Genomic DNA, 27,463 nt, shown 5'->3' on the forward strand with positions numbered 1-27,463 from the left:
AATCATGACTCTGTGCCACTGGCATTTACCAAAGGAGACCTAATAGCATAATCCCCCAGACCAAAAACCTATAATGTAGAAGAACATACAGTTTCCTGATAAAATCCAATGTGTCTTTATCTTTAGCGAACATGTCAGCTAAGATATGCTGCACTCCTATTTCAATCTCCTGGAGAGTTGAAAGTCCTTTGGAAGAAAGGTTGGAAAAAGAAAAGAAACATAAGATATTTTTCAGAGCCTACATACAATTAATAAATTTCTAGTCCAAATAAAACATAAAATAGACAAATTTTAAAAAGGCATAAAAGTATAACCCCCATGTTAAATCCCTCTAATTCCTATCCTCACTAACCTAAAACTGTCTGAAATGGAAGACTTCCCCAAAAAGCACCAGTCTCCCTAGTACTCTTAAAACTTTCCCCTAATGAGTGGGTCAGGAATGATTATACCCTTTTTAATCTGTTTCTTTCTCAAAAAAGTACTCGAGTCATGTTGACCAGAATCTCAGCTCAGAAAGAATTCTTAGGCCCAGAGCACCCCGCCTAATTATTTTGTGACCTTAACCAACTTTTCTTTCTTCTCTGGACTCCAGCTCTTCAATCTCACAAAAGTGTACACATGATACCATCAACCTCCTTCCTCCCACAAGTGATCCAGAGGACAAGTACTGGGAAGATCAGAAAATAGCAGGGAGTCTGTGAGAAAGACAATACCTGACTAAAAGTTGGAACCTTGAACTAATGCTCCTACTCTGTCCTTTTTTAGGTCCATGAAAAAGCAAGCTCTCCTGATACAATGAGATAACTACTTCTAATACATTAATGGAGAATTCCCCAGGCTACATGATGACCATCTAGAAAAACCATTCATTGTTTGCCCATTTCTTGAGGTTCAAACACCTCACATGTGAGCTTATGAGGAGAACTACTCTAAAAGTTATCTTTAAGTAAAGTTTAATGAGGAACTCACAGACACAACAAAAATGATGGCAGAAAAAGGAAAGTAGGAACTCTGAGGCTTTCTTGTACCCATTATAGCAAAACATCTTAGTTTTCAGAGGATCCCAATGTGAGGGGGCTCATATTTGAAACCCTCTGCTCTAGCTCGAGCTTAATGTAACCAAACAATTCCTCAAGAGCCTAAAAGCTTGGCACCTGGATAAAACAAGACCTACAAGAAATCCAAAGCTAAGGAAGTAAGAATTTCTAAAAAATAAAAAATACAATCTCTTGTCCTAGTAACTAACTTTCTCAAGCTATCCACTCAACTACCAAGTACACTGCCATGAAGACATGGCTAAATATGTTTTAGGAGAGAAATAAGAGAAGAGAGAAACTTTGAGAGGCCTTTCAAAAAATTCATTTACACAAGGTTGTCCCTTACAAAGATGTCCACGCACGGCGTTTCTTTGAATGGACACCAAAGAATTCAGAAAGAGCCACTGGTGGTGGGGAGGGGAGAAAAGGGTATGGGATTTCTGTAGAAATATAATGCCGGTCAGATGGATCTCATCCCACTTTGCTCATGGTCAGTTATGTCTTCCCCTACTTGAAAAACCAATGAAATTTGTTTCCTACATATTCAAGAATAAGGTCAAAACAATATAGCATTGAAAAGGTAGTTGATTATATGAGAGAAAATGCATAAAGAATCAGGGTAGGAGTGAGGATAAGAACCTTTCCATTGAGACTTTATTTCTCTTGGTTTTAGACTATCATTATCAACCCCTCTATATTTCTAATTGGAAATGGGGGGGGGGGGGAAGAAGACAAGTAGAGCTGTATTAGGCCAGGATTTATACTGCTATTATTATAACTATTCTGTGTACCCACTTACCAATAAATCATAACATCATCACATGCCTAACAATATCAATGCCTAACAATAGTGTCTCCCTAACAATGTCAACTTAAGGAAATAGGATTACACAAAACCTAACTACTGGGGACATAATTTATAAAACAAAGTACTTTAGAGAGCAGAAAAGGCAAAACATACTCAAGCTTATTAGACTATGAGAAGAAAAAAATAAAAGAGGATAAAATTATGAATATTTAAAACTTCCAGCATTCAGTACTGAAAATAAATGCCCAGCCTTGATAGAGATCACTCTGCTCAGGGCAGATAACTCTTAATGCCAGGTCATGCACTATCACTTCTAGGCTCAATTATCATGGGCACAATTACCTGACAGTAACTATACTGCAGGAAAAATGATTAATTAAATGTTCCAACTTGCTGGAAAACTGTAGTGAGCTTGAAATTAAGATGATCATAAAAATAAGTAAATTCAAATTCTGTCTTTCCTTCTCATCCCAAATTCAAACAATTCTGCTTTGTCTTTTCATCATTTAATTGTATTTCTCTTCCCCTGCTCCAAAAAAAGACAATGTGTATGTATTTATACACAAATAGAAAACATTTTATCAAGTTTAAACTGCCAGAGGCCAAAGAAAAATCAGTCTGTGTTTACCTTCTAAAAGGTTCAACACAGAATACTGGCATTTTGTTATCAGGCTACCCTCTACACACTTGTAGTTGGAACTGTAATTGGAACTTGACACTGGAACTTCCTAAGGAATTAAACCACTGGACCAGAACCATCTTCTCAGATTGTTTAATCTTACAATTGTACAGAGTTTCTGTGTGTGTGCACGAGTGCACAAGAGATCTCATTTTCCAAGGGCTTTTCTATGTCACTTTCTTCTCTTTTATTCAAAGTGATGGAGAACAGGGGGCAGCTAAGTGGAGCAGTGGATAGAGCACCAGCCCTGGATTAAGGAGGACCTGAGTTCAAATTTGGCCTCAGACGCATAATACTTACTAGCTGTGTGACCCTGGGCAAGTCACTTAACCCCATTGCCCATCTCTCCCAAAAAAAGTGATGGAGAACAAATGGGGGGGAGGGAGTTATACTTTACAAGTAAACTTATGATACTTATGATATTGATAAAATTGATTTCTATGCATAATATGTATTCCAAGTCACAATGTGGTATACCACACTTACCTTTCACACTGGGCTTCACAAAGGACAACAGATTAAGTGTCCCTGGATTTTCAAGTAGTGCCTTTGCTGCTCCTTCTAACCCCAGTTGTTTGGCTCTTTGAGCCTTGGTACCTTTGCTCCCAGTTTTATATGGGGCTGACTACAAAGGGAAGATGAGAAAACATACCTTACCACTCTATGTTAAAAGAAGCAAAAACTTGAATTATTCATCAAAATTAAGGATGATCATAATAAATATTCCACCTAGAGAAGCCTTAACTGCCCTTTCCTCTCCCCATACTCTTTTTTCAAACAGGTTATATAATAAATGTTAACTGATAAAAGTGGCAATTTGAGGCAAGGATAAAACTGTTGTCTTTTCCCTCTGAGGGCTAGCGTGTAAAAAAAAAAACAAATCTCAATTTTCAAGAAACTCTTCAGTTTCTGGATTTTTCATAGACTCCTTCTTACGCCTTCTCCTTCCTGTTCCTTGACTTGTGTCCTTTCAATTTGTTAATTTCTTAATAAGTCTGGCAGAGATGAAGGAAAGAGAAGAAATTCTAGAAAACGTTACTTAATGTTAATCCTGAAGGTAAAAAAAGTGTCAAGTAGAGAAGGTTGAAGTTAATAATTCAAACAAGGTTTTCAAATTACACATGTTTAATGTAGTCATGTCATCCCTAATCCTCATTTCAAATGAGAATTGCCTATATATTATCCCTTACTAATCAACACTGATACTTCCTACATATTCCCCTAACACGTTCTATCAAAAGTCTGCTAGAAAGCAGCAAAGCCAATGGTCTTCTTCCACACACCTAAGCTGTATGAACAGTTGTTTCCCTTAATGATACAACCTTATGATTTCTTCACCTCTGCCTTGAAAATTCAAAAGCCACTTGAAATTTGTGTCAAAAAATGTAGTTGATTCTGCTAGCTTGTTTTTCTAGCAATAAACAAGAGCTACATGTTGCTTTCATCATGAAGAATCATTTATTAGTTCTTATTTGTACACAGAGTTGTGCTAGGCTTTGCACAAAATAAGGTACATACTGCATCTCTGTCCTCTGGAAGCACACAACCTAAGACAGGTCAAAGTGTTACCAAGAGCACAGGACATAAAAATGACCCATCACGTCTGACAGGTTGTTGGGATTGTGTTAACAAAGAAACTGGAGTGGTTTGCTATGTCCTTTTCCAGCTCTTTCTACAGATAAGGAAACTGAGGCAAACCAGATTAAGTGACTTGCCTGTGGTCACACAGCTAGTGTCTGAGGCCAGATTTTAACTCAGGTTTTCCTGACTCCAGGCCCGGTGTTCTATCCACTGTGCCACCTTGATTATCCCACAGTAAATATTAAACAAAGGCTTATCTTTCATAAAAGCCATTTATCTGCAGTAAGGATAAATGCACTGCCAAAATAACAAACAAGGCAGCTAGAACTCCCTGTTTAATCCTTCAAAGCCTTAGTAAGGCTTCATCTGTCCTATTATTCATTACATAAATAAACTGGCTTCCTGATGCCCCCTTTCTCGTTAACACCAGTCCAAAAGTAACCAAGATAAAATAAGTTTGGCTCTAATCAACCCCCCAAATCTGCACTGGGCCACAACCTGAACCAAACCTATCATTGGACCTAATCAAAGCCGGACAGTCGAAAACTAGGCAGAAAATCAAGTGCCAGAAATAAAAAAAAAAAAGGAATCAAAAACCTACCATCTCTAACATAATTTTCACTTCATTTGATTTTCTAAAGACTCCAAGTATGTTTCTGCAAGTAAAGAATTTGTTCTCTAAACCAGGCAAGATGGGAAGGTAAGAAGATGATATAAGGAACAGCTGGGAAGCGATAGGATAATGTAATTATTTATAATTCATTTCAATTGAACAATATTTGTATGTGCCAGGTACTGTGCTGGAAACCAGCAATAAAAAAAACAAAAATGAAAATAGTCTCTATCCTCAAGGGCTATTACCCCACTGCTTTATGATTTAGCTTAACACTTCATTCGATCCAGATCCTAACAATAACCCTATAAGGTAGATAGTACCAGTATTACTATTTCAATTTACAATTAAGTGTATTGTGATTAAGAAAGGTTAAGTGATTCACTCATTAACACAACCAAAAGTTTGGATTAGAACCCAAAACTTTTGAAACTAAGGGCAGAGTTCTTTCCTCAGTAGTGGGATTCCAAAGGATATTGGGAAATACAAGTGGGAATAAAATGAATAGGACAGGCCAGATGGACCTACTGCTGTCTAATGATTCTAGAATGTTGTATGAGCAGCTGACTGAAGGGCCTAGAAACCAAACCCTCTTATATGTCCCAATTCAGAAAGACATCTCAGACATTCAAAAAGGTGTATTGCAATCTCATTTCCAAAGCTTCATTCTAAAGATGGAAGTTCTCCTAGTTCTGTCTATACTTTTACCCACTCTATGGAGAAAATTATGTTGGAAGTTGTATTGAAATGGTGTAATGGAAAGAGTACAAGAATAAAAGTTAAAAGAACTACAGTCTACAGAATAACCAGAATTGTATCACTATAGAACAATACACACACACACACACACACACACACACACACACACACACACACACACACAAACGTGTACTTTTTTTTAAAGAATAAAATAAAGAAAAGAGAATCAAAAGTGGCAGAATTTTGAAGGCCAGAAAGAATAAATAGAACAGAGACATCTTATTTTCTTTTTTGTTATTTCTTAATTCTTTGGGTTCTGCCTTTTTAACGATTATAGAGCCTGGGTAAGATTTCACCTCTTATTTTCTAACTTTATATCACTTTTTGCTCATGGTCATGAAATACACACACACACACACACACACACACACACACACACACACGGGGTATGTACATGTGTATGTGTGTCTATTTTAAAAAGAATAGGGATCTAATCCCATCTCTACCACCAAACAATGTTACTATGGGAAAGTTATTTAGCCGCTCTGAGCTTTAGTTTTCTCATCTGAAATATGAACATCTTAATATCTGAACTACCTTCTTCACAAATCTACTGTGAAAAAAGTGCCTCCAGAATTCTGAAGGACTATAAAAATGTGCGTTATAATTCTCCACATTTGCCTCCATGTGGTAGTCACCTATTCAACCTGAGCATATTGTACAGAATCTTGCAGATTGTAGGCAATTAACAAATGTCTGAAGAATCTGAATTTCAGTCTATAAAATGAGAGGTTAGATTCTATAATCTCTAAAGTCTCTTCTTTCACTAACATGCCATAATTTCTGTTCCTTCTTAATCAAAAATTCAAAAATAAAAAGCTGGCCTGAATTTGAGGAAAGAACCAGTTTGTTATTTCAGGCCTTCCATTAAATACCAAGAGATCAATTCCCAGAGACTGGATTTGGTATTATGAGTTTCCTTTAAGCACATTCCCAACAAAAGCAGTTACTTCTTAAGCAAGAAACAGAAACAAAGAATTTCTTACCACATGGTCTAATTCTTCTAAAGTTCTACAATTTAACAAGGCTGTTAACAAGGATTCTGATAGTTTCCCTTCCTTTTTAATCTTCTGGATAGTGGCATGAGTCTTCTTTGCAACAGTCCTAAAAATGAAAACTATTTATTACACAATAACCATATATTCCAATAACTTTTGTTTTGTTTTTGTTTGTAAATCCTTGTTGTCAGCATACTTAATTCCTGATGGGGTTTATTGGAAAGTTGAGGGGCCTGGGTCCCTGCGTGATTTGCCTAAATATACACTCTTCCTACAGTATTTCTCCATCCCAAATTGCCTTCTTTCGAGCTACTTTTTCTTAACACTATGTTAACAATGGCACTGCCAGGGTAACAGGCAATGTTCTAAACATGGATCATTAAAAACAACAGAAGGAGTCCAAGTTTATAAAGATCAAAAGCAGGAGCAAGCATCATGTTAAGGAGAATAAGACAGTGTATATACAAAGACTGTTTCTGCCCAAAGGGCACAGCCTGTACCTTCTGTTCCCCTTCCTTCTAGGACCCCTGAAAGTCAAATAGATTTGAGAGGTTCTTCTCGATGAGGTGCCATTATACAGTTATGAAGACAGGCTCTAAAGAGAACCAGAAGAGCCTTGAAAAGAAGCTTCCTTTAAAATTTGAAACAAAAAATTGAAGGGAGAGGAGGCAGAACCAAGATGGTAGATTAGAGGCAGTCACCCAGCTAAACTCTCCCAACATTGCCCTCCAAACAACTTTAAAATAACACCTCAAATCAAATTTTAGAGCAGCAGAATCAATAAAAAGTCAGGGTGAGAAGTTTTTCCAGCCTAAGAAAACTTAAGAGGTTGGCAAAATTAGTCTGAGATACCAGGATGGATAACTGTCCAGAGCCCACATATGTGACAGCAGCAACAACTGCTACTGCAGCAACTTTGGAAGCTCTCAGCCCAGTAAGTAAGGAGCTTGGATAACTGGTCAGAAAGAGATCACAGGGGGAACCTTTACTGTCACCGGGTAGAGCTGGACACGGATTGGCAACTGTGTTACCCATACACGGTTCTGACTTGCAGATCCAGGGTGGAGAGGAGAGCTGGAAGTCCATTACAAGAGGGCAGAGGGCCTGATCACAGTTCTAAGGCGAAAAGACCACTAGTACCTGTGGCTGAAAGTGCCCAGGAGCCCTTCCTGGCTAAAGAGCAGAGTACAAACCAGCAGAGCGAGGACTACACCTCTCCCAGAATCACACCACCCTGGAGACACCCAAAACTTATAGCTCCCCAGAACTAGCTCTGAAAACAGTAGAACAAAAAAGACTGAAGCTTGGGACTGTGCCTCCCCACCCACTCCATCCCAGTAAGCAGAATGCAATTTTTAACAAAGTTCAAAGGCAAAAAAATAGGCTGGAAAAATGAGCAAACAACAAAAAAAATTAATTTGACTACAAAAAGTACTACACTTTGAGTACAAGACATAAACTTAGAAGAAAACTGTTGGAAAAACAGCTACAAAGCCTAAAAGAAAAATGCTAATTGGACCTAAGCCCAACAAGAATTCCTGGAAGAGCTGAAGAAAGATTAAAAGCGTAGAGGAAAAACTGGGAAAAGAAATGAAAGTGATGCAAAAAATAAAATAAAATAAAAAAGAATTAACAGCTTGGTCAAAGAGGCACAAAAAAACAAGATTGGCCTAGTGGTAAAAGGCATGAAAATCCACTTAAGAGAAGAACTTCTTGAAAAAGCAGAATTGGCTAAATGGAAAAAGAAGTAGAAAATATCACTCAAGAAAATAATTCTTTAAAAATCAGAACTGGTCAAGTGCAAGCTAATGACTCCAGAAGACATCAAGAAACAATCAAAGAAAGTCGAAAGAATGAAAAAATAGGAAAAAAAGTGAAATAGATCACTGGAAAAACAATTGACCTGGAAAATAAAGACAGGAGAAATAATTTAAGAAGTACTAGACTGAAATCCACGATCAAAGAGCCTGGACAACATATTTCAAAAATTTATCAGGGAAACCTGCCCCAATATCTTAGATGCAAAGAGTAAAATAGAAATTGAAAGAATCCATCTATTACCCCCAAAATGAAAACTCCCAAGAATATTACAGCCAAATTCCAGACCTCGCAGGTCAAAGACAAAATAATTCAAGCAGCCAGAAAGAAACAATTCAAACATTATGGAGCCACAGTCAGGATCACACACAAAATTTAGCAGCTTCCACATTAAAGGAGTGGAGGGCTTCAAATATGATATTCCAAAAGGCAAAGGAGCTAGGATTACAACCAAGAATCACCTATCCAGAAAAACTGAGTATAATACTTCAAGGGGAAAAAAAGACAGTTAATAAAATAGAGCACTTTCAAGGCTTCCTGATGAAAAGACCAGAATTGAATAGAAAATCTGACATAAAAGGCATAAAAAGGTAAACATGAAATAGTAATCATAAGAGTCACTACAGAGCTAAACTGTTTACATTCCTATATGGGAAGAAGGTACAATTAACTCATAAGAACTTTTATTATAAGGGTAATCCAAAGGAGTTTACATAGACAGAAGGCATAGATGTGAGTTAATTATGGTGGAATGATCTCCAAAAAAATAAAGAGGTAACAAAGAAGGATGCACTGAGAGACTAGTAAAAGAAGAAGTAGAATGCGGAAAATTTTCTCACATAAAAGAAGAACTCAAGGAAGAGCTTTTACAGGAGAGGGGAAAGACATGGATAAGAAATGGCGGGCAATGCTTGAACCTCACTATCATCAGAATTGGTTCAAAGAAGAAAATACATATGTACATTCAGTTGTGTATATAAATCTAACTTACCCAATACGGAAATAGTAGGGAAAGGAGAAAACAGAAAGGAGGAGGGAATGATAAAAGGGAGGGCAGATTAAGGGACACAGTGGTTAGAAGCAAAACAGAATTTTGAGGAAGAAGAGGATAAAAGAGGAAAAAAAAGAAACAGAAGAAAATCAAATGAAGGGAAAGACATAGTTATCATAACTGTGAATGGGATGAACTAACCAATAAAATGGAAGCTGATAGCAAAATGGATTAGAAACCAGAATCCAACAATATGTTGTTTACAAGAAATACACTTGAAACAAAAACTCACACAGAGTTAAAATAACGGGTTGGAGCAGAATCTAATATGCTTCAGCTAAAATTAAAAAAGGAAGGGGTAGCAATCAAGATTTCAGACAAGGCAGAAGTAAAAACAGACTTAATTAAAAGAGACGATCAGGGAAACTGCATTATGCTAAAAAAATGTTTACAGCAAGTTTCTCTGATAAAGGACTAATTTCTTAGAAATTTAGATAACTGCATCAAATGTAAAAGAATACAATTCATTCCTCAATTGATAAATGGTCAAAGGATATGAACAGGCAGTTTTCAGATGAAGAAACCAAAGCTATCTAGAAGTCACGTGAAGAAATGCTCTAAATCACTATTAATCAGAGAAATGAAAATTAAAACAACTCTGAGATACATGCTGAAGGGGATGAAAGAAAATTAGGTACACCAATGAACTAACAGTGGAGTAGTGAATTGGTCAAACCATTCTTGGGAACAATTTGGAACTATGCAAAAAAGGGCTATAAAACTGTGCATACCCTTTGACTGAGCAATATAACTACTAAGTCTGTATCCCCAAGAGATCAAAGAAAAAGGAAAAGGATCTACCTATATGTACAAAAATATTTTCAGCTGTTCTTTTTGTGGTAGAGAAGAACTGGAAATTTAGGGGATGCCCACCAATTGGGAAATGGCTGAAAAAGTTATAGTACATGATTGTGATAGAATACTACTGTGCTACAAGAAACAATAAGGGATGATTTGGGGAGGGGAGGGGAAGGGAGGGCAGGGAAGGGAAGGGAAGGAAGACTTGGCTACTCTGACCAATACAGTGATCCAAGACAATTCTATAGGATGCATGATGAAAAAATACTATATCCACCTCCAGAGAGAGAACTCATGAACTCCAATTGTAAATTAATATATAGTTTTCTCACTTTCTTTATTTTTCTTGCTCTTTAAAAAAAAAAATATGGCTAATAGGGAAATATGTTTTGTATGACTTCACATGTATAACTGATATCATATTGCTTGACTTCTCAGTGGGTGGGGGAGGAGGTAGAAGGGAGAGAATTTGGAATTCAAACTTTAAAAAGAAGAAAATAATAAATTAGAATGCTAAAAAGACAAAAAAATATATAAAATGCAAAGGAGAAAAAAGTTAACTTTTTTCAGCTAAAAACAAAAAGAAAGAAAGAAGGAAAGCTTTTTCCCCCACCTATGAAGGCCATTTGCTTTTCTAATTCGTAAAGGGAATATTCTGCTCTATGACGAAAGATAACATCAGATCTTAGAAGAAAACCCTTTATGTAAAAAAAATTTCAAAGGCATTACTTATGTAGGGAACAGTTAATAGAGTGATATCTTCATAAACAAATCTCCTGAAAATAAAGTTTTTATTTAGTCAACAGTATTTTAAAAAATCATCATAAATTATGCCAAGCAGAGGTTCCTACTAGCATATGCCATCACAAGAATACCTTATTAAAAAATTTCTATATTTTCCTATTCAAATAAAAAAATACAGAGCTGCAAAGTTTTAAAAACAAATATTAAAAATTGTTTTTAGGGGCAGCTAGGTGGCGCAGTGGATAGAGCTCCAGCCTTGGAGTCAGGAGGATCTGAGTTCAAATCCGGCCTCAGACACTTAATCCCGACTGCCTCATCAAAATGTAAAAAAAAAAATTTGTTTTTACATGTAACTGGGGAAAAACAAAATACTAAATAAAAGCTTAAAAAAAAAAGAAAGAAAAAGGAGAGAGAAAAGGCTTCATAACCATGTAGATTCCCCTGTGTAAATAGTCTTAATTCTGGATCATTTGTAGCTGACTATAGAAGAGTTATATGGAAAGGCTCTTTCTGTATTTCTTAAGCATTTATCTTTATCAGTCTAAATTATTGTTTAAATTTTTTTTTAAAATACAGAGTTAGTAGACCACTTGGCCATAGGCTAACATAGCCAAAGCTTACAAGTTTCTCTTAGGCACACAGAAATTTTTCCTCCCTCTTGTTAGCCAGTGCCTTCCTGTTATTCTCTTTTCTCTCTTCCTCAGTTTTCATGACTGGGCCCTCTCTCAGTTCTCCTACCATTCCTTCTCAGTTCCTTTCCCTGGGTCAACATCCATATTATGCCCCTCAACTAAAGGTATACCCTAACTTTCTACTGGCCCCTTTTGTCTTTCACTATACTTTAAGCAACTACGATGGTTTAATTGTTATCTCTATGTATGTTACTCTCAAATCTATATATCCATCCCTAGTCTCTCTCCTGACCTTCAGGTCAACACCACCAACAGTCTAATGGCCATTTGAAGTGGATACTCCACAAGCATCTCAAACTCAACACACCTAAAACTGAGCACGTTATCTTTCCCTCTAAAGCCACCCTCTTCCAAATTTCTACATTTCTATAAAAAGCACCATCATCCTTCCAGTTACGTGGGTTCACAATCATCAAATCATCCTAGATTCTTTATTCTCACATATCCAATCAGTCATCAAATGTGTTATTTTTACCTACACATCTCACATTACTTCTTGCCTTACGTATTGGCAATAAATTCCTAAGAGCTCTCCCTGCCTCAAGCCTCTTTAGTCTCCAATCTAGCCTCCACTCAGCTGACAACGTGACCTTCTGAAAGCACAGGGCTGAACATGTGATTCAAAGTCCCCTATTACCTCTAGAATCTAATACAAAACTCTAGGGACAGGGGGGAGAGAGGGGCACGGAGAGTTGGGGGAGACAGCTAGGTGGCACGGTGGATAGAGCACTGGCCCTGGAGTCAGGAGGACCTGAGTTCAAATCTGGACTCAGGCACTTGCTAGCTGTGTGACCCTGTGCAAGTCACTTAACCCCCACTGCCTCTTAAAAAAAAACCTTCAATCTGGCTACAACCTGTAGTTCTAGCTCTCCTTTCTGACTTGCATCTTTCAAGATTCCCTGGCTTCCTTTAGGACAGCTCAAATCCCACCTTTTATAAGAGACTTTCCCTGGTTCTTCCAGCCACTAACATCTTTCACATTATGAATATCTGCCTTCCACTACTTCTGTATATATCTTCTATGTGCATAGTTATTTACATGCTCTCTCTCCCATTACAACATGAGGTCCTCGAGCAGATGGACTGCTTTTTACTTTATATCCCTAGTACATAGGACAGTGGCTGCAGCACATAGTAATAATTACTTGTTGACAGACTAGCTAACACGATAATGCTTCTCTGGCCCTTGACAGTCCAGCCAAACTCATTTTCTGGTTTCCTCACACACCCTAAAATAATACTAAAAATGCTTACAGCACTAAGAAAAAGAAACTGAAGGAAAAAATACAGGCAAAGAAGAAAAAAATTATTGCTTTTTGCAGAGAATATGCCGTTATAGTACCCTAGAAAGTCACTAAAAATTGAAACAATAACTTCTGCAAAGTTGCAAGATATAAAATAGATCTACATAAATCATTTGCATTTTTGCATATTACCATCAGATCTCATGAGGAAGAAAGAGAAAAATACCATTTTAAATAAGCATAGAATACAACATATGGAAGAAAACCAACTCAGTAGCCTAATATTGGGTTAAGTCCAAACACCCCAGATACCAAGGCAAGAATCAGCTAAGATGCAATACAAACTACTAGGAAAACTAGAAAGCATTTTTGCAGAAATTAAATTTAGTACAATACCTCACGCTATAGTTAAAGACAAACTCCAAATGGATACATGACTTAGATATAAAGGGTTACAGCACAAACAAATTAGATGAGCAAAGAAGAAATTACTTTTCTGATCTATGGATAGAGGAACAGTCCATGACTAAAAAAGGGATACAGAAGATCACAGGAAATTAAATGGACAATTTTGATCACATGAAATTTTAAAGTATTTGCACAAATAAAACCAAAATTAGAAGAGAAACAGGTAACTGTTAAGACAAAAAAAAATCTTTGCAGAAAGCTTCGCCAATAGAGGTCACATTTCCACAATACATAAGAAATGGAATCAATTTTAGGGAAATAAGAGCCATCCCTCAATTGATAAATGGCCAAAAGATACGAACTGGCAGGTTCAAAGGAAGAAATCCAAACTATGAATTACTACAACAAAGAATGTTCTAAGTGTCTAATAATTAAAGAAATGCAAATCAAAGCAACTTTAAGCTTCTATCACACACTCGGCAGACTGGCAAAGTTGACAAAATAGGAAAATGACAAATAGTGGAAGGGCTGCAGGAAACAAGAACACTGATGCACTGTTACTGAAGCCGAGAATTAATTTAGTTACTCTGGAAAGCGTTTCGGAGCAACACCAAAAAGGCACTAAATGTTGCATACTCTTTGATTCAGCAACGTCACTACTAGTCCTCTAAACCAAAGAGATAAAAGAAAGAAGAAAATGATCTATATATACAAACATATTTATAATCGCTCTTTGTAGAAGCAAAGAATTAAAAACTAAGGAAGTGTCTATCAATTAGGTGATCACTGAACAAATTAGAGTATAAAAATATAATACTATTGTGCTCTATGAACCAACAAAAGGGATAGTTTCATAGAAACTTCTGAAGATTTGAATGAACTGATGCAGAGTGAGATGAGCTGAAACAAAACAATTTATACAGAAACACTGTAAAGACAATTAACTTTGCAAGCTTAAGGACTAAGATCAATATAATGACAAAACAATTTTCTAGAGTTTGATAAATGATGAGGCAAGCTACCTATAAGAGGTAATGGACCCAAGGTATAAAATGAGACACTTTTTTTTTTAACATGGCCAAGGCCAGAATCTGTTTTGGTTGACTATGCACACTTATAATGAGAGTTCTTCTTTTTCTTTTCTCACTGGGGGAGGGAAAGGTGAGATGGAGAAAAAAATCAATGATTGTTAATAAAAAACTAAAAAATTCATTTTTTAGGACTATGCCTCATTTAATATCTTTACATGCAGCAAGTGCCCAAAACATATCAGAAGCTAAATAAAAATTTGTTGTAACAAACTGAACAATATTCTAAAACAAAAAGAATAAATTCACTCCAACCTTTTGAAAGTGGAGAACAAGAAGCAATCAAAATTTTGATCAAGTATAAGATCACTGTCTCTCAAATCCCTCCCAGCTCTAAATTCTATGATCCTAGAATTAAAATGTAATTATATTCTACATCATGCATGTAAAGTATTCTTGATATAAAGACCACAGCATGAACACTATATTTAATGGACAGTAAGAATGCTTATCACTGTCCTCAATATTCAGAAACAATATTTCTAATAACAAATGGAAAAACACAAGAACAAAATAGCCACCTCCATAATATTTGCATAAGAAAATAAGAATATACTAATCACAAATACATATTTGCTAAAAATCTTTAGACAAAAGAAAAAGGAAAGAATAAATCCTATCCCACTTCATTTTCAAAATGTTTTCCATTAAGGCTTTTATATAACAGAAACAATTATTTGATGTAATCTAAAAGTTTGTATATCAAATTGAATTTTGGATCAAAATAGATATCTCTGAATCTCCTGCTGGCACTCATACTTCTGCCCATCTGAAAAACCAGGTCTCAGGTAACTCTCAGAAAGAAACAGTACTGTTAAGTTATCAGGACTTGAAAATTTCCTCTCTCCGGCTCATTGGCTGCACAAAAAAAGTACAGAGGAGTATGACAAGAATGTATGTTCAGACAAGCATAGACTGAAATAGAATGCACCTGGACTTCTTAAGCCAACTATACTAATGCTATATCCATTCAAGAAACATAGACCTGGAATTTCAAAAATACATCGTCATTTCTTTCTCTGCTGCTCCTTCCTCTCATTTACCCATGACCCCCACTCTCTCCACAGGCTCCTTACCTCAACTCCTCGAGGGTTTGTTGTACTTCTCGTAAAGCATCAGCATCAAGATTGTTAATGAGCTCTTTTCGGTAACGGGCAATGAAAGGAATTGTATTATCATCATTAAAAAGGCAGATGATATTGGCACATACCCAAGGTTCAATATTAGTCCTTTCTGATAAAACCTAAAATGGATATAAGGAGAGATATTTAAGGTTTCAAAATCTTGAAATGTAACTATTTTATATGAAATATAAAATAATTTATAAATTACTTTTTTGACCAAATACGTAGTTACTAGAAATTTCTTGGTCTTTTTTTTTAACAGAAACACCACCTACACTCTAAATTAATATGCATAATTACTGGCATAATTACAATATTCAAAGACAATACTAATCTCCAAACTGGTTTGCTTATTTTTAAAAAATCAAATCTACGGTATTTTGTGGAATTTTTAAAATCATGGAGCTCTGTAAAAAACATCCCATCAGGACAAATGAGATTTAGAGATAAGTGCACATGGGAGAAGCAGGTAAATAAGTATGAAAGCATCTTTCCATCGTTTTTGTTGTTGTTGTTGTTGTTGTTGTTGTTGTTCAGTCAGTCGGTTGTGTCCTATTCTTCACGACCTCGTGGGACCATGCTGTCCATGGGGTTTGCTTGGCAAAGATACTGGAGTGGTTTGCCATTTCCTTCTCCACTGGATTAAGGCAGAAGGAGGTTAAGTGACTTGCCCCAGTGCTTTATCCACTGAGGTGCCTAGCTGCCTCCTGCCTGATTCCAAAAAGATTTCTTGTTAAATTAGGGGGGGAAAAGCACAAAAATAATAATTATTTCACCATGAACATTTAAGATATGCCAAAAATTAACAAAGACAACAATGCTATAAATCAACTGGAAAGTAGACACAAAATATATATGAACAAGCAACTCTAAAGTATACAGACAATAAACAGCTAAATGAGCCCTATAGGTTCTACGTGGAAATCTCATTATTCTGGGCATTTTAAATCCTCACTAGTATAGTTTCTAAATCTCACATAACAGAAAGCAACCACATCTAAAGCAGGAGAAACAAATCAATGATCTATCTCTGGGTTTCTTAATTTATTTTTATATCGTGAACCACTCTGGCAGTCTGATCAAGTCAACAACTAAGGAAGGGAAAAGAAGAGAATAAGTATTTATATAGTCTATTATGTGGTTTTTTATTTTTGTTTTTACAAATATTATCTCATTTGATTCTCACAATAGCCTTGAGAGGCAGGCACTATCATCCCCATTTTAAAGGATGAGAATTGAGGGGGGAAATAATTAAAATTAGTAATCAAGAAATCATTTATTAACTTTGCAGAGAAAAGTTTCACATGAATGATACAATCAGAAGCCGGACTGCAGACAGTTAAGAATGTAAGAGGAAAGGGGATATTTTGGGAAGCATAGGTGACCTAACAAATAAAATTAGTTCTGTGTTTAAAAAAAAAATACAACGCATAGTCTAATGGCACAAACAAGATACAAATTGGAGATAATTACAGAGGAGAGGCACTAGCATTAAGGGGGATCAAAAAGGGCCTCTTGTGGAAGATTGTACTTTAGCTGGGACTTTAAGGAAGCCAGGAAAGACAGGAGGCAGAGAGAAGGGAGAAAATTCCAGGCATGAGGAGACAAGACAATGAAAATGCTCAATCAAGAGATGTAGTATCTTGGGAAAGGAATAGCAAGTAGACGAGTGTCACGAGATGACAGAATATGCGAATGGGAGCAAGGTGTAAAAAGACTGGAAAGAAGGGAAAAGGCCAGGTTATGATAGGCTGTAAACTCAAATTGAGTATTTTATATTTGATGCTGGATATGATAGAGAGCCACTGGAGTTAATGGAATTGGGGAGAGGAGGGTTGTCATGGCCAGACCTGCACATTTTAAGATCAATTTGACAGTTGAGTAGAAGACAGACTGGAGTGAGGAGAGATTTGAAGGAGACTCAGCAGACTTTTGCAGTAGTTCAGGTGTGAAGGGAGGAGGACCAGCACCAAGGTGGTAGCATCATTAGAGAAGAGAAGTGGATATACATACGAGAAGTTCTGGAGGTAGAAAAGATGGGCCTTGGCAACAGATAAGTAGATTTGACAATCATCAGTAGAGTGATGATAATTGAATCTAAGGGAGCTGATGAGATCACCAAGAAAAACATGACGGGATAAGAGTGAATGAGGAATTGAGGATGACATGTACGTTACGTACTTGGGAGACTGGAAGGATGGCGATATCCTAGACAGTCAGAGGAAAACTAGAAATAGGGAAAGATTTAGGGGAAAAGATAATGAGTTAAGTTTTGGGCATGCAGACATTAAGATGTCTACGGGCTTGAGATGTCCAACAGGCATTTCAAAATATGAGATTGGAGGTTAGAAGACAAATTAGGGATGAATAAAAATACATCTGAGAATCATCTGGGTGACTGAGAGGATAGTGGTAGAAGAGAGGAATATTTGAAGGGAAAGAAAATTAGTTCACTTTTGGACACGCTGAGTTTAAGATATCTATAAGGCATCCAGCTGGAGATATCTAATAGACAGTAGGAGATGTGAGACTGGAGGTCAGGAAGAAAGTTAGGGCAGGATAAGTAGATTTAAGAATCACCAGTAGAGAGATGATAATTGAATCTGTGAGCTGATGAGATCAACAAGAAAAATAGCATAGAGGAAGAAGAGAAGAGGGCCCAGAACAGAATCCTTGAAGCCCACCATTACAGGGCATGACCTAAAAGATCCATCAAAGGAGAATGAGGAGGAACAATCAGATAGCTTGGAAGAAAACCATGAAAATCTAGAAAGAAAAGTACCAGAGAGTTCAAGAAGGATGAGAATTGGGGGGGGGGGGAATTAAAATTAGTGATCAAGAAATCACTGATTAACTTTGCAGAGAGAAGTTTCACATGAATGATACAATCAGAAGCCAGACTGCAGAGAGTTAAGAGTGTAAGAGGCAAGGAAATGGAGGCACTGATTACCGATAACCTTCTCAAGGATTTTAGACATTTACGAGAGGATATAGGGCAATAAGTAGTGGGAATGGACAGATCATATAAAGGTTTTTTTGCATCTAATAAAATTTCTGCACCCTGAAAAATGTCTTTAAATTAATAATCAAACACATAGGATCACAAAGGAAACCAATTATATTGAAATACAGTTTATAAAAATTTTAAACAAGTTACTAAAACCCAGGTTAAGAGTCCCTGAATTCTATCTAGATTTTCTTAATTGAAACTTACTCAACTTGGGACAATTCGTGTTTGTCTGCTGTTTTTTTTTTCTGCTAAGAAGTCAAATCAATTAATTAATAAATATTTATTGTGTTACCAGCAATATGAAAACAATATGCTAGGCTCCATTTTACAACACTAGTAGACTTCTTCCCTATCAAGTAGGGAAATAAGGGGAAAATAAGAGGAATATGAACAGTGGTGTCCTCTCTATCTACACTACACCAATTTTATTCCAAATTTCATGCTTCTGATTAACTGATAAGCTACATTTTTTCAAGTTACATTTCACAAAGTTTTCTCTTTGCACAATTCCTAGCAAGTGAGATGGAAGATAAGGAAAGGAGGCCCTATTCTTAAAGAGCACAAGCTCATATATTCAGCCATGTTCTTCAAGATCTTCAGTTCATCCAGATCATCTGCTAAATGAACTAGCTTCCACAAACGAACTACCCCATTCTTTCATTAACTGACAAATAATTCTCAAGGATTATATAAAAGGCACTATACAAAATAAAAAGATAGAGAAGATGCCAATATGAAGGAACTTATAAACGCTGACTTTCTCTTGGCATAGTAGATACAGCACTGGGCTTGAAGTCAAGAAGACCTAAATTCAAATCCAGTCTCTAACACTTACTAGCTGTATTACCCTAGGCAAGTCATTTAACTTCTGTCTGCCTCAGTTTCCTCATCTGTAAGACGAGGATAATAATAGCACCTGCTATCCAACAAAACTGTTCCAAACCCAAATTTATGTCATAATGAGAAGTGGCAGTGGTAGAAGCAATCTGTTGAAGACATATGAGTTCCACAGTGGATAAGAGTATTGGCCCTTGGGGCAGCTAGGTGGTGCAGCGGATACAGCACCGGCCCTGAAGTCAGGAAGACCTGAGTTCAAATCCAGCCTCAGACACATAATACTCGCTAGCTGTGTGACCCTGGGCAAGTCACTTAACCCCAATTGCCTCACCAAAAAAAAAAAAGAAAAGAGTATTGGCCCTCAAGTCAAGAAGACTCATCTTCATAAGTTCAAATCTGGCCTCAGATACCTGCTAACTACGTAACCCTGGGCAAATAACTTAAGCCAGTTTGCTTCAGTTTATACATCTGTAAAATAAGCTGGAAAAAGAAATGGCAAAAAAACTCCAAATGGGGGCACAAAGAATTGGACACGATTGAAACAACTGAAGATCAACAACAATAAATATGTAAGTGGAGAGATAGAACAGATACATGAGATGCTGTTGTGTAGTGTAGACTATCACTAAGGTGAAAATCAAGGTTGGAGAGAGCAGAGGACTGGATTAATGCCAATGTCTTCCTGTTTTCTGTATTATATATATTATATTTAGCCATTTAATTCTATCCTGGAACACTGCCCCTCCCCCCAAAAAAATCTTAAAACTTCCTTGGAAAAAGATACTTTATACAAACAAAATAACCGTCTACTGCATGAGTCTAAAAATAGTACCAGTTTCGTTTATTTCACTCTATCTCTCCTGGAAGAATCCAGCTAATACAAATTTGTGGTGTCCATTTGCAATACTGCAGTCCCAAAGTTACTTCAGAAGAGAAAAGAACAAACAAAAACCAAGTATTATGTGGCTCTGCTCCTCTCATTCCACTACAGCAAAATCCTCTCCTGCTTCCAAATTTCACTCAAATCTTATTTTTAACTACTCTGTGCGTATGTACTTATTAACTTTACATTACAGTGTGTATTCTTTTTACACATTTGTCTCACCAATCACAATGTAAGCTTATTGCAAGTGGTGATCATTTCATTATTTATACCTATAAATTAGCACAGTGCCTGGCCCATAGGAGGTGCTTAATACTTGTCTAAATTGTAACTCATCTTTCCTCCCAAATTCTTTCATTCTTCCGAACTTTTTTTTTTTTGGTGAGGGAACTGGGGTTAAGTGATTTGCCCAGAGTCACACAGCTAGTGAGTGTTATGTGTCTCAGGCCACATTTGAACATAGGTCCTCCAGACTCCAGGGCCGGTGCTCTATCCAGTGTGCCACCTAGCTGCCCCCCCTAACTTTTCTATTACCATCTAGCAGGCGTGGGGAATCTGCAGCCTCCAGGCCACATGTGGCCCAAATTCCCCTTTGACTCAAAGGGTCACACTTGAGGATCTACAGGGTCACATGCGGCCTCGAGGCCACAAGATTCCCACCCCTGGGATGTCACCATCCTTCCAGTCACCCAAGCTCACAACCTAGACTCTCATTTTCAACTCCTCACACTCTCTCATCTCATCCTATACCCCTATACCCAATCTGTTGCCAAGGCCTGCTATTCTACCTATTTAAAATTATGCTGGGTCTCGCTGCCTCAAAGCTCTCCTTCCTTCAGTCCATCTTCCACTCAACTGTCAAAGCAATCTTAAAATGTACAGATCTGATCATGACAAATAAACACAAGTGGTCCCCTATTAGCTGCAGGATCAAATATAAAAGCCTCCATTTGGCTTTGTTGTTGTTTAGTCAACTGTCGGACGTGTCCAACTCTCTGTGACCCTATTTGGGTTTTGGGTTTTTTTGGGGGCAAAAGACACTGGAGTGGGTCACCCAGGTAGTAAATGTCTGACGCCATATTAGAACTCAGGAAGATGAGTCTTCCTGACTCCAGGCCCAGCACTCTATCCACTGTGCCCCATAGCTGCCCACAGGTGCCTAGATGTCTGACTTCAAAACTCATCATACCTGGCCCTCTCCCTCCTTTCCAGTCTTCTTACACCTTGCTCCCATCCACATACTCTGTGATCCAGTGACACTGGTCTACCTCCTGCTCCTCACACCAGATACTGACTAAACGTTTTTATTGTCTCTCTCTTCACGTCAGAATTTTCTCCCTTCTCTCTGCCTCCTGGTTTCCCTGGCTCCCTTCAAGTCCTAACTAAAATGCAATCTTCCATAAGAAGTCTTTTTTGATCCCCTTTAATGCTAGTACTTCTCTTCTGTGATTATGTCCAATTTATAGATTATTTGTACAGCTGTTTTCATGTTTTCTCCATCAGATCACATGCTCCTTGAGAACAAAGACTTTGCTTTGTCTTTCTCAAAAAAATGTTTGTGGACTGAATAAATGACTGGCTGCCTCTACACCAGCAAAAGCAAAGATTAAAAAAAGGCAAATAAGTGTTCCCCGAAACTCAAAGCAAGCAGTTATCTAAGATATTACACACACAAGTTCTGAAAATATTGGTTGTTACTGACTACTATTCCATGAGAAACTAAAAACGTACCAAAAGAGAATTATGTGTTTCTACTTTCTAACATAAAGAAATGCTTGCAGCTAATAAGAAAACTCAACCAGCCAACCTGTGATCATCTTGCTCAGATACATGTAACTTCTAGTCATAGAATTCCCTATGACAAGGCCTTTAAAATTACTTGCAGTAAGAAACAGCAATGAGTTCCTTGTTCCTAGTCATCCAATGGCATTCATAGTAGTAGATTTGTCTAATTATTCTGTTTAGAAGGCTTAAGGTACAAGGGAACTCTGTGTGTGTGTGTGTGTGTGTGCGCGCCAATTAACTTGATGGTTAATTTGTGTCAACAGCCAAGTAACTCCCAACTGCCTACAAAAATGTAAGTAAGTAGAGGTGTAGGTAACACTAGAAAATCCAAAATTAACTCATGCCTCAAAATAGGTTTGGAGAGCAATTAGATACTTATGATCAGATATCTACCCACATACTCATTCCTTCTGAGGACTGTGCTAAAGCCTACTGTCAGAAAGTGAGCTGAGGGAAAGATTCTGAATAGTCCAACAGCAAAAGAAAAAAACAAACTAATTAAGTCCTTCCTTTAAAACTCCCCAGACATTTTTTGGGAGTCTATTTGAAAAGAGAGAGTGAACCAACTAGAATCTAAAGAGTTACCACTGGGGCACTGGGAGTAGGTGACAGCTGTAGCAACCACCTCTCCAAACTCAAGCAAGGGATGTCCAGATTCACTATGAGTGGGATTGCTGCAGCTGCCAGAAACCACTGAAAAACAATTTGAAGATTCTGTAGGAGGCAGGAAAATCTGCTCAAATTTGACAAGAAGGACTAAAATTCTCAAATGTTCCAAATATTCAGAAAATAGCCATGAGGAAGGGCCTCCCAAAACCAGTTTTTGCTCCAGAGCCTTAAAATGGGGTTATAATTTACTTTTACTAAATATTTAGAACATATCACAACAAAGGATATTATTTTTATTCTTTGTCCTGGTTAATCAAGTTTTGACCTCTTCTCCTTATTTAGTCCCTCTGCTTTTCTTTTTTTTCTGCTTCTCTTCTATCACACACCCTTAGCCCAGTGTAGCACTTCTCTCTTTTTGCTCTCCTCTGTAAATCTCCTTGTCCTTCCCTCTTTCCGTTTTTCTTTGGGAATCTATTATCCAAAGAGTTTCACCAATTGTTCTATGAATGGCAACAGTAAAGATATGTTCAGGGCAGAGGGGTATAGAAGAGACCGAGAAAGAACAGAAAAAACCACTCGCAAGAAAGAAGGTTCAGGTGTGATAATGTCCGGAGCCCATAGTCCTACAATTCTAAACACTGGCTTCCTAAATGAAGTTGTACAAGATTAGAACAATAGAGTACCGAGCAATAACAGCTAACATTTATATAGCACTTACCAAATGCTTTACAATTATTATCTCATTTGATCCTCATAATAACCCTATGAGTAGGTGCTATTATTATCCCCATTTTATAGATTAAAAAAACTGAGGCAAATGGAGATGATGTGACTTGCCCAAGATCCCATGGCTAGTATGAGTCTGAGGCCACATCTGAACTCGGGTCTTCCTGACTCCAGGCCTAGTCCTCTATCCATTAGGTGATAGTGCCACCTAGTTGCTTCTTGAAGAGTGGACAGACAGACAGACACAAACACAAACACACACACACACACACACACACACACACACACAGTGAATACAGAACTAAATAGTTAAGTACAGCCCTAGACTATTCCATTTTCAACCTTTGACAGGTTTTCCCACTACCCAGTGCACATTTATGCCAATTTCCCCCCTGTATCTTCCTCTCTGTATTCAGGAAATACCAACTAACTTAAAGATTACTTGAACACTTCAAAAGACCTACAGTTTTGCCAAGAAAAGTATTCCCTCCACCACCTAAAATTAAAACCTCTCCAAGTTTTAGCACATTGTCTCCATGAGTTAAAATCATTGCCCGATAATTCATCTTAAGGTCAGCCTTTCTTGCCTTAGCTAAAACGGTCCTTAGATGTCAGAAGCATATTTCACTACCAGACCCACAAGCTTGGTTCGACAGACCTGCTAGAGTCTGGGTTGTGCTGGTCACCTCCACACCACAGTGAATCTTTGAGTAAGATTTTAATAGTGGAACCTGAGTATTAACCACCTATAAAAAAATCGTCGATAGCTATTCTGTGCCTCTAGTCCCCTCTGATGGTACATATAATCAAGAATTGATTGTATTACTAATATATCAAAATGTTATCACAGAACATGAATGAGTTCTTTAATAATATAGCTATGCCACCCAGCTGTTCCAAACAAAGAGCTATAAAACACTAGTAAATTCTGTTATTTCTCTCTGGCTAATCTCTAGCTAAAGAAGAACAGGAAGAAGCTACAGGATCGTGGGGGTCTCCTTGGGTCAAAATAATACATGAGGGAAACTTGCAGGTTTTGATTTTTCAGCCATAGTAATTCATGAAGACAATGTGCTAAAGTATAGAAAGGCAGCAGTACAACTGCACTTCATTTTATGTGATAACTCAATACCTCAACAGATTCATAAAGTTTCATCAGTGAGAATACCTCCCCTCTTCAAACCTTAGCAAGTAGTCTTCAGGAGGAGCTGTGAGGGAAAAAAAAAACCATCACATACTAACCACTCTTCTGGTGATGGGCCCCTTCACACTTTCCTTACTGAAATTGATTCCCAGATAACAGACAGACAACACAGTCAGCCAACTGCCAAAGGGCCGTGCTTCAGGGCTTTCTAGCATGCATGGTCCTGCCAGAGGTCAGTCACCCTCTACTATCATAACCTTCAAGAATCACCTTCACACACACTGAAACAGAGTACAACTCCAGCAGAGCTCGTGGAATAGCACATTTGTGTGTAATTGCATACATATCTATATGCATACAGATAGATAGATATATATATATAGATATATATATGAAAAGCTATATACATATAAGATACATATACCTGAAAAGCTGCCAATAAGTCTAATTTTTATCAATTGTCTCCTATCTTCCCATTGAACTATATTATAACTTGAGAGGTACTTCATCTTCATTCCTGATTTTCAGTAGCTAGGCAGTAGCTTCTAATACTTTTAAGTTTAAAGTTTCTCTGCCCTTTGTCATTGACAAGTAGTTCATGATCTGGAAATAAACATTTAAATGAATCAGGGAGTTACTATAAACAGGAGCCCTAGATGAATATTTTTGTAATGAGAATAATCACCTCCTAAATTATCTATTTAAAGTCCATATTTTAAAGGAGGGTACTACTGCATTAAGAAACAGTGATTTTTCTCTCTAGAGACTCAACAAGAAATGGTATGTTGGACTATATGTGTTATATGGAAAAATGTTATGTTATTTATGGAATACGCTATTGTTACTGGGATTGTTAGGGCCTTTCCTCAGCATCCTGAAAGCATTCCCTTTCTCAAAGAGAGCAATTAGAAGAAGTAGAAAGAAAAAGCTAATTTCATACCTGTACCATGTCCCAGTTCATTTCCAACTCCTCCTTAACTTTGCCGACATTTCCTGCAGTTCTGACAGGCTGTCCCTGAGGAAACAGTGTAGATTTTATTTTCTTTAAAGGGGGTTCACCAAATGTAAGGTCCTCTTCATCTTCTCTCTTCTTTATGCTGCTTCCTCTCTGCATAGTGCTTGTTGATGGTATCTCGATGCCACTGCCACCACCACCATCTACGTTGTCAGTTCTGCAGATCACCTCATCAACTTTCAGTTTTTTGGCCTTCTGCGTTCGAGGCTTATTAGATACTCTCTTCCGTGTGCTAGTCGTAGTTTTCTGCTTCTGCAACACTTTGAGTTCATCTTTGCTGTCTTCCGAAACATCATCAATAAGCACAGAGCTATTCTGTCAAACCATCAAGTGAACATGAGATTAAAACAATATCAAAGCCAATTCCCCAAAGCCTTTAAATTCAACTAAAAAGTTTTTATTGTGTGTCCTCAGGGCACACAGCAGTGAGGCAAGCAGAAGCATTAGAGTAAAGTAAAGAACGGACATGGTTTCAACCTTCATGCAGTTAAAAGATCTAACCAGCTCACGACTCTGTAAAACCCAACCTTCCCTGAAAGTACAATGGTCAACCTGAAAAAGCATCTGTGTTCAGTCTAAATTTCACCCCCAAAAAGGGCAATGCAAATAAATAAAATCCACTGTGTCTATTTCATTTTGATAAATTTCAAATATGTATCAACACCATCTTTTCCCACATCTTCTCCCAAAAGTTTATGGTATACAAATCACTGACAAAATGCAGTCAAAGGAACTCTCTATGTCACTGTAAAGGCACTGAATAAAATTCAGTTCAACAACAAGACTAGGGGGAGGGTAGGAATAGCATACATAAATGAAATTAAAAACTAAATTTCAAACAACGCTCCAACCTCCCCACTGCAGAATCAAACTCTTTAACAGGTGTTCACAAGTGACAACATTGCCTGATTTAAGATTACCCTTCTTTCTTACGCACATGGTAGTGGTTCCATAAACACCTACTGAATAAACAAATGAGCTAAGCTTCCAAAATTATGGGTGATCCAGCCAGAAATAAGCTGCTAAATAATACAAACTAAATAATTAAAGCACAATTAAAAATTGAAAGTCTTTGACATTTTCATAAGCCTATGTGTATAAAGAACCTGAGACCCTGAATCCATCCCTTAGACTTTTAGACAACCAAACTATTGCAGAAATACAGAAATCAAAACTAATTTTAAAGCCTTTCCAAAAATTCATTGCACCACTCCCCTGCACCTCCCAATGTATTATTGTCTTTAATAGACTTTACTGTCAAGAATTTCTTCCATTTATCTGTCATGCTATAGAGGCATTATGGCATGGTGGAAAGAATACTAGAATTGGAATCAGGGAGACTTAGTTGGAATCCCCTAAGATAATTAATAGCTGTGAGACTTTGAGTAAGTCACTGAACCTGAACAGAGTCTTCTCGATTGTAAAATGAAAATAACACCCTCCTCACAAGGTATTGTATGGCTCAAATGTGAGATTATGCATGTAAAGCACTTACAAACCTTAAGAGTATCATATAAATGAAACCTATAATTATTATAGTTTAAGTTAATATCTTTTTATTCTATCCTCAACACAGACAGTTCTCACTTTACACAAATTCCCATTACAAATATGACTTTCTGTAAAGAATTCTGAAAGAAATGTACATTTCAAAAAACACCTTATGGTAACTTTACTGTACAGTACAGTGCACTCTCCACTCAGGCCCCTCTGCACGGGGATTTGGTGCTCCCACCACCCCCTACCAAAAAAAAAAACCTCCAAATTAAAGTAGAAGAATGGGATTGGGAGAGACCAATCACTGCGGACTGATGGGGCTTGGATTGAGACCTACGCCCTGCTATGCCTACTCTACCTAACACGCCACCAACTCCCCACTCTTTCCAGCAATGTCTGTCTTCTGACCATCTGTACCAAATATCTGTGCCCAGCCCCACCCTCCAAACCCTGTCAACATTCTCTCTGTGCCCCATGTCTCCCACCTCCACCCCTCCCCCAAAACCCCTGTTCTT

The 27,463-nt window shown here is 37.4% G+C and overlaps 1 protein-coding gene across 3 annotated transcripts in view; it reads right to left on the reverse strand.

Moving 5' to 3' along the window:
* The window catches only part of SRBD1 (S1 RNA binding domain 1), a 319,328-nt gene that overhangs the window by 282,278 nt on the left and 9,587 nt on the right, over positions 1-27,463 (reverse strand). For all 3 annotated transcript variants that reach the window (XM_021001269.2, XM_021001268.2, XM_021001267.2), the window contains exons 5-9: positions 25,377-25,766; positions 15,395-15,561; positions 6,464-6,581; positions 3,011-3,149; positions 90-186 (exon numbers count right to left, since the gene is read on the reverse strand). In XM_021001269.2, the coding sequence (XP_020856928.1) occupies positions 90-186; positions 3,011-3,149; positions 6,464-6,581; positions 15,395-15,561; positions 25,377-25,766 (911 nt within the window). The remainder of the gene's footprint in view (positions 1-89; positions 187-3,010; positions 3,150-6,463; positions 6,582-15,394; positions 15,562-25,376; positions 25,767-27,463) is intronic.

Source organism: Phascolarctos cinereus, unplaced genomic scaffold (assembly GCF_003287225.1).
Source record: "Phascolarctos cinereus isolate Bilbo 61053 unplaced genomic scaffold, phaCin_HiC Scaffold_2;HRSCAF=192, whole genome shotgun sequence".
NCBI lineage: Eukaryota > Metazoa > Chordata > Mammalia > Diprotodontia > Phascolarctidae > Phascolarctos > Phascolarctos cinereus.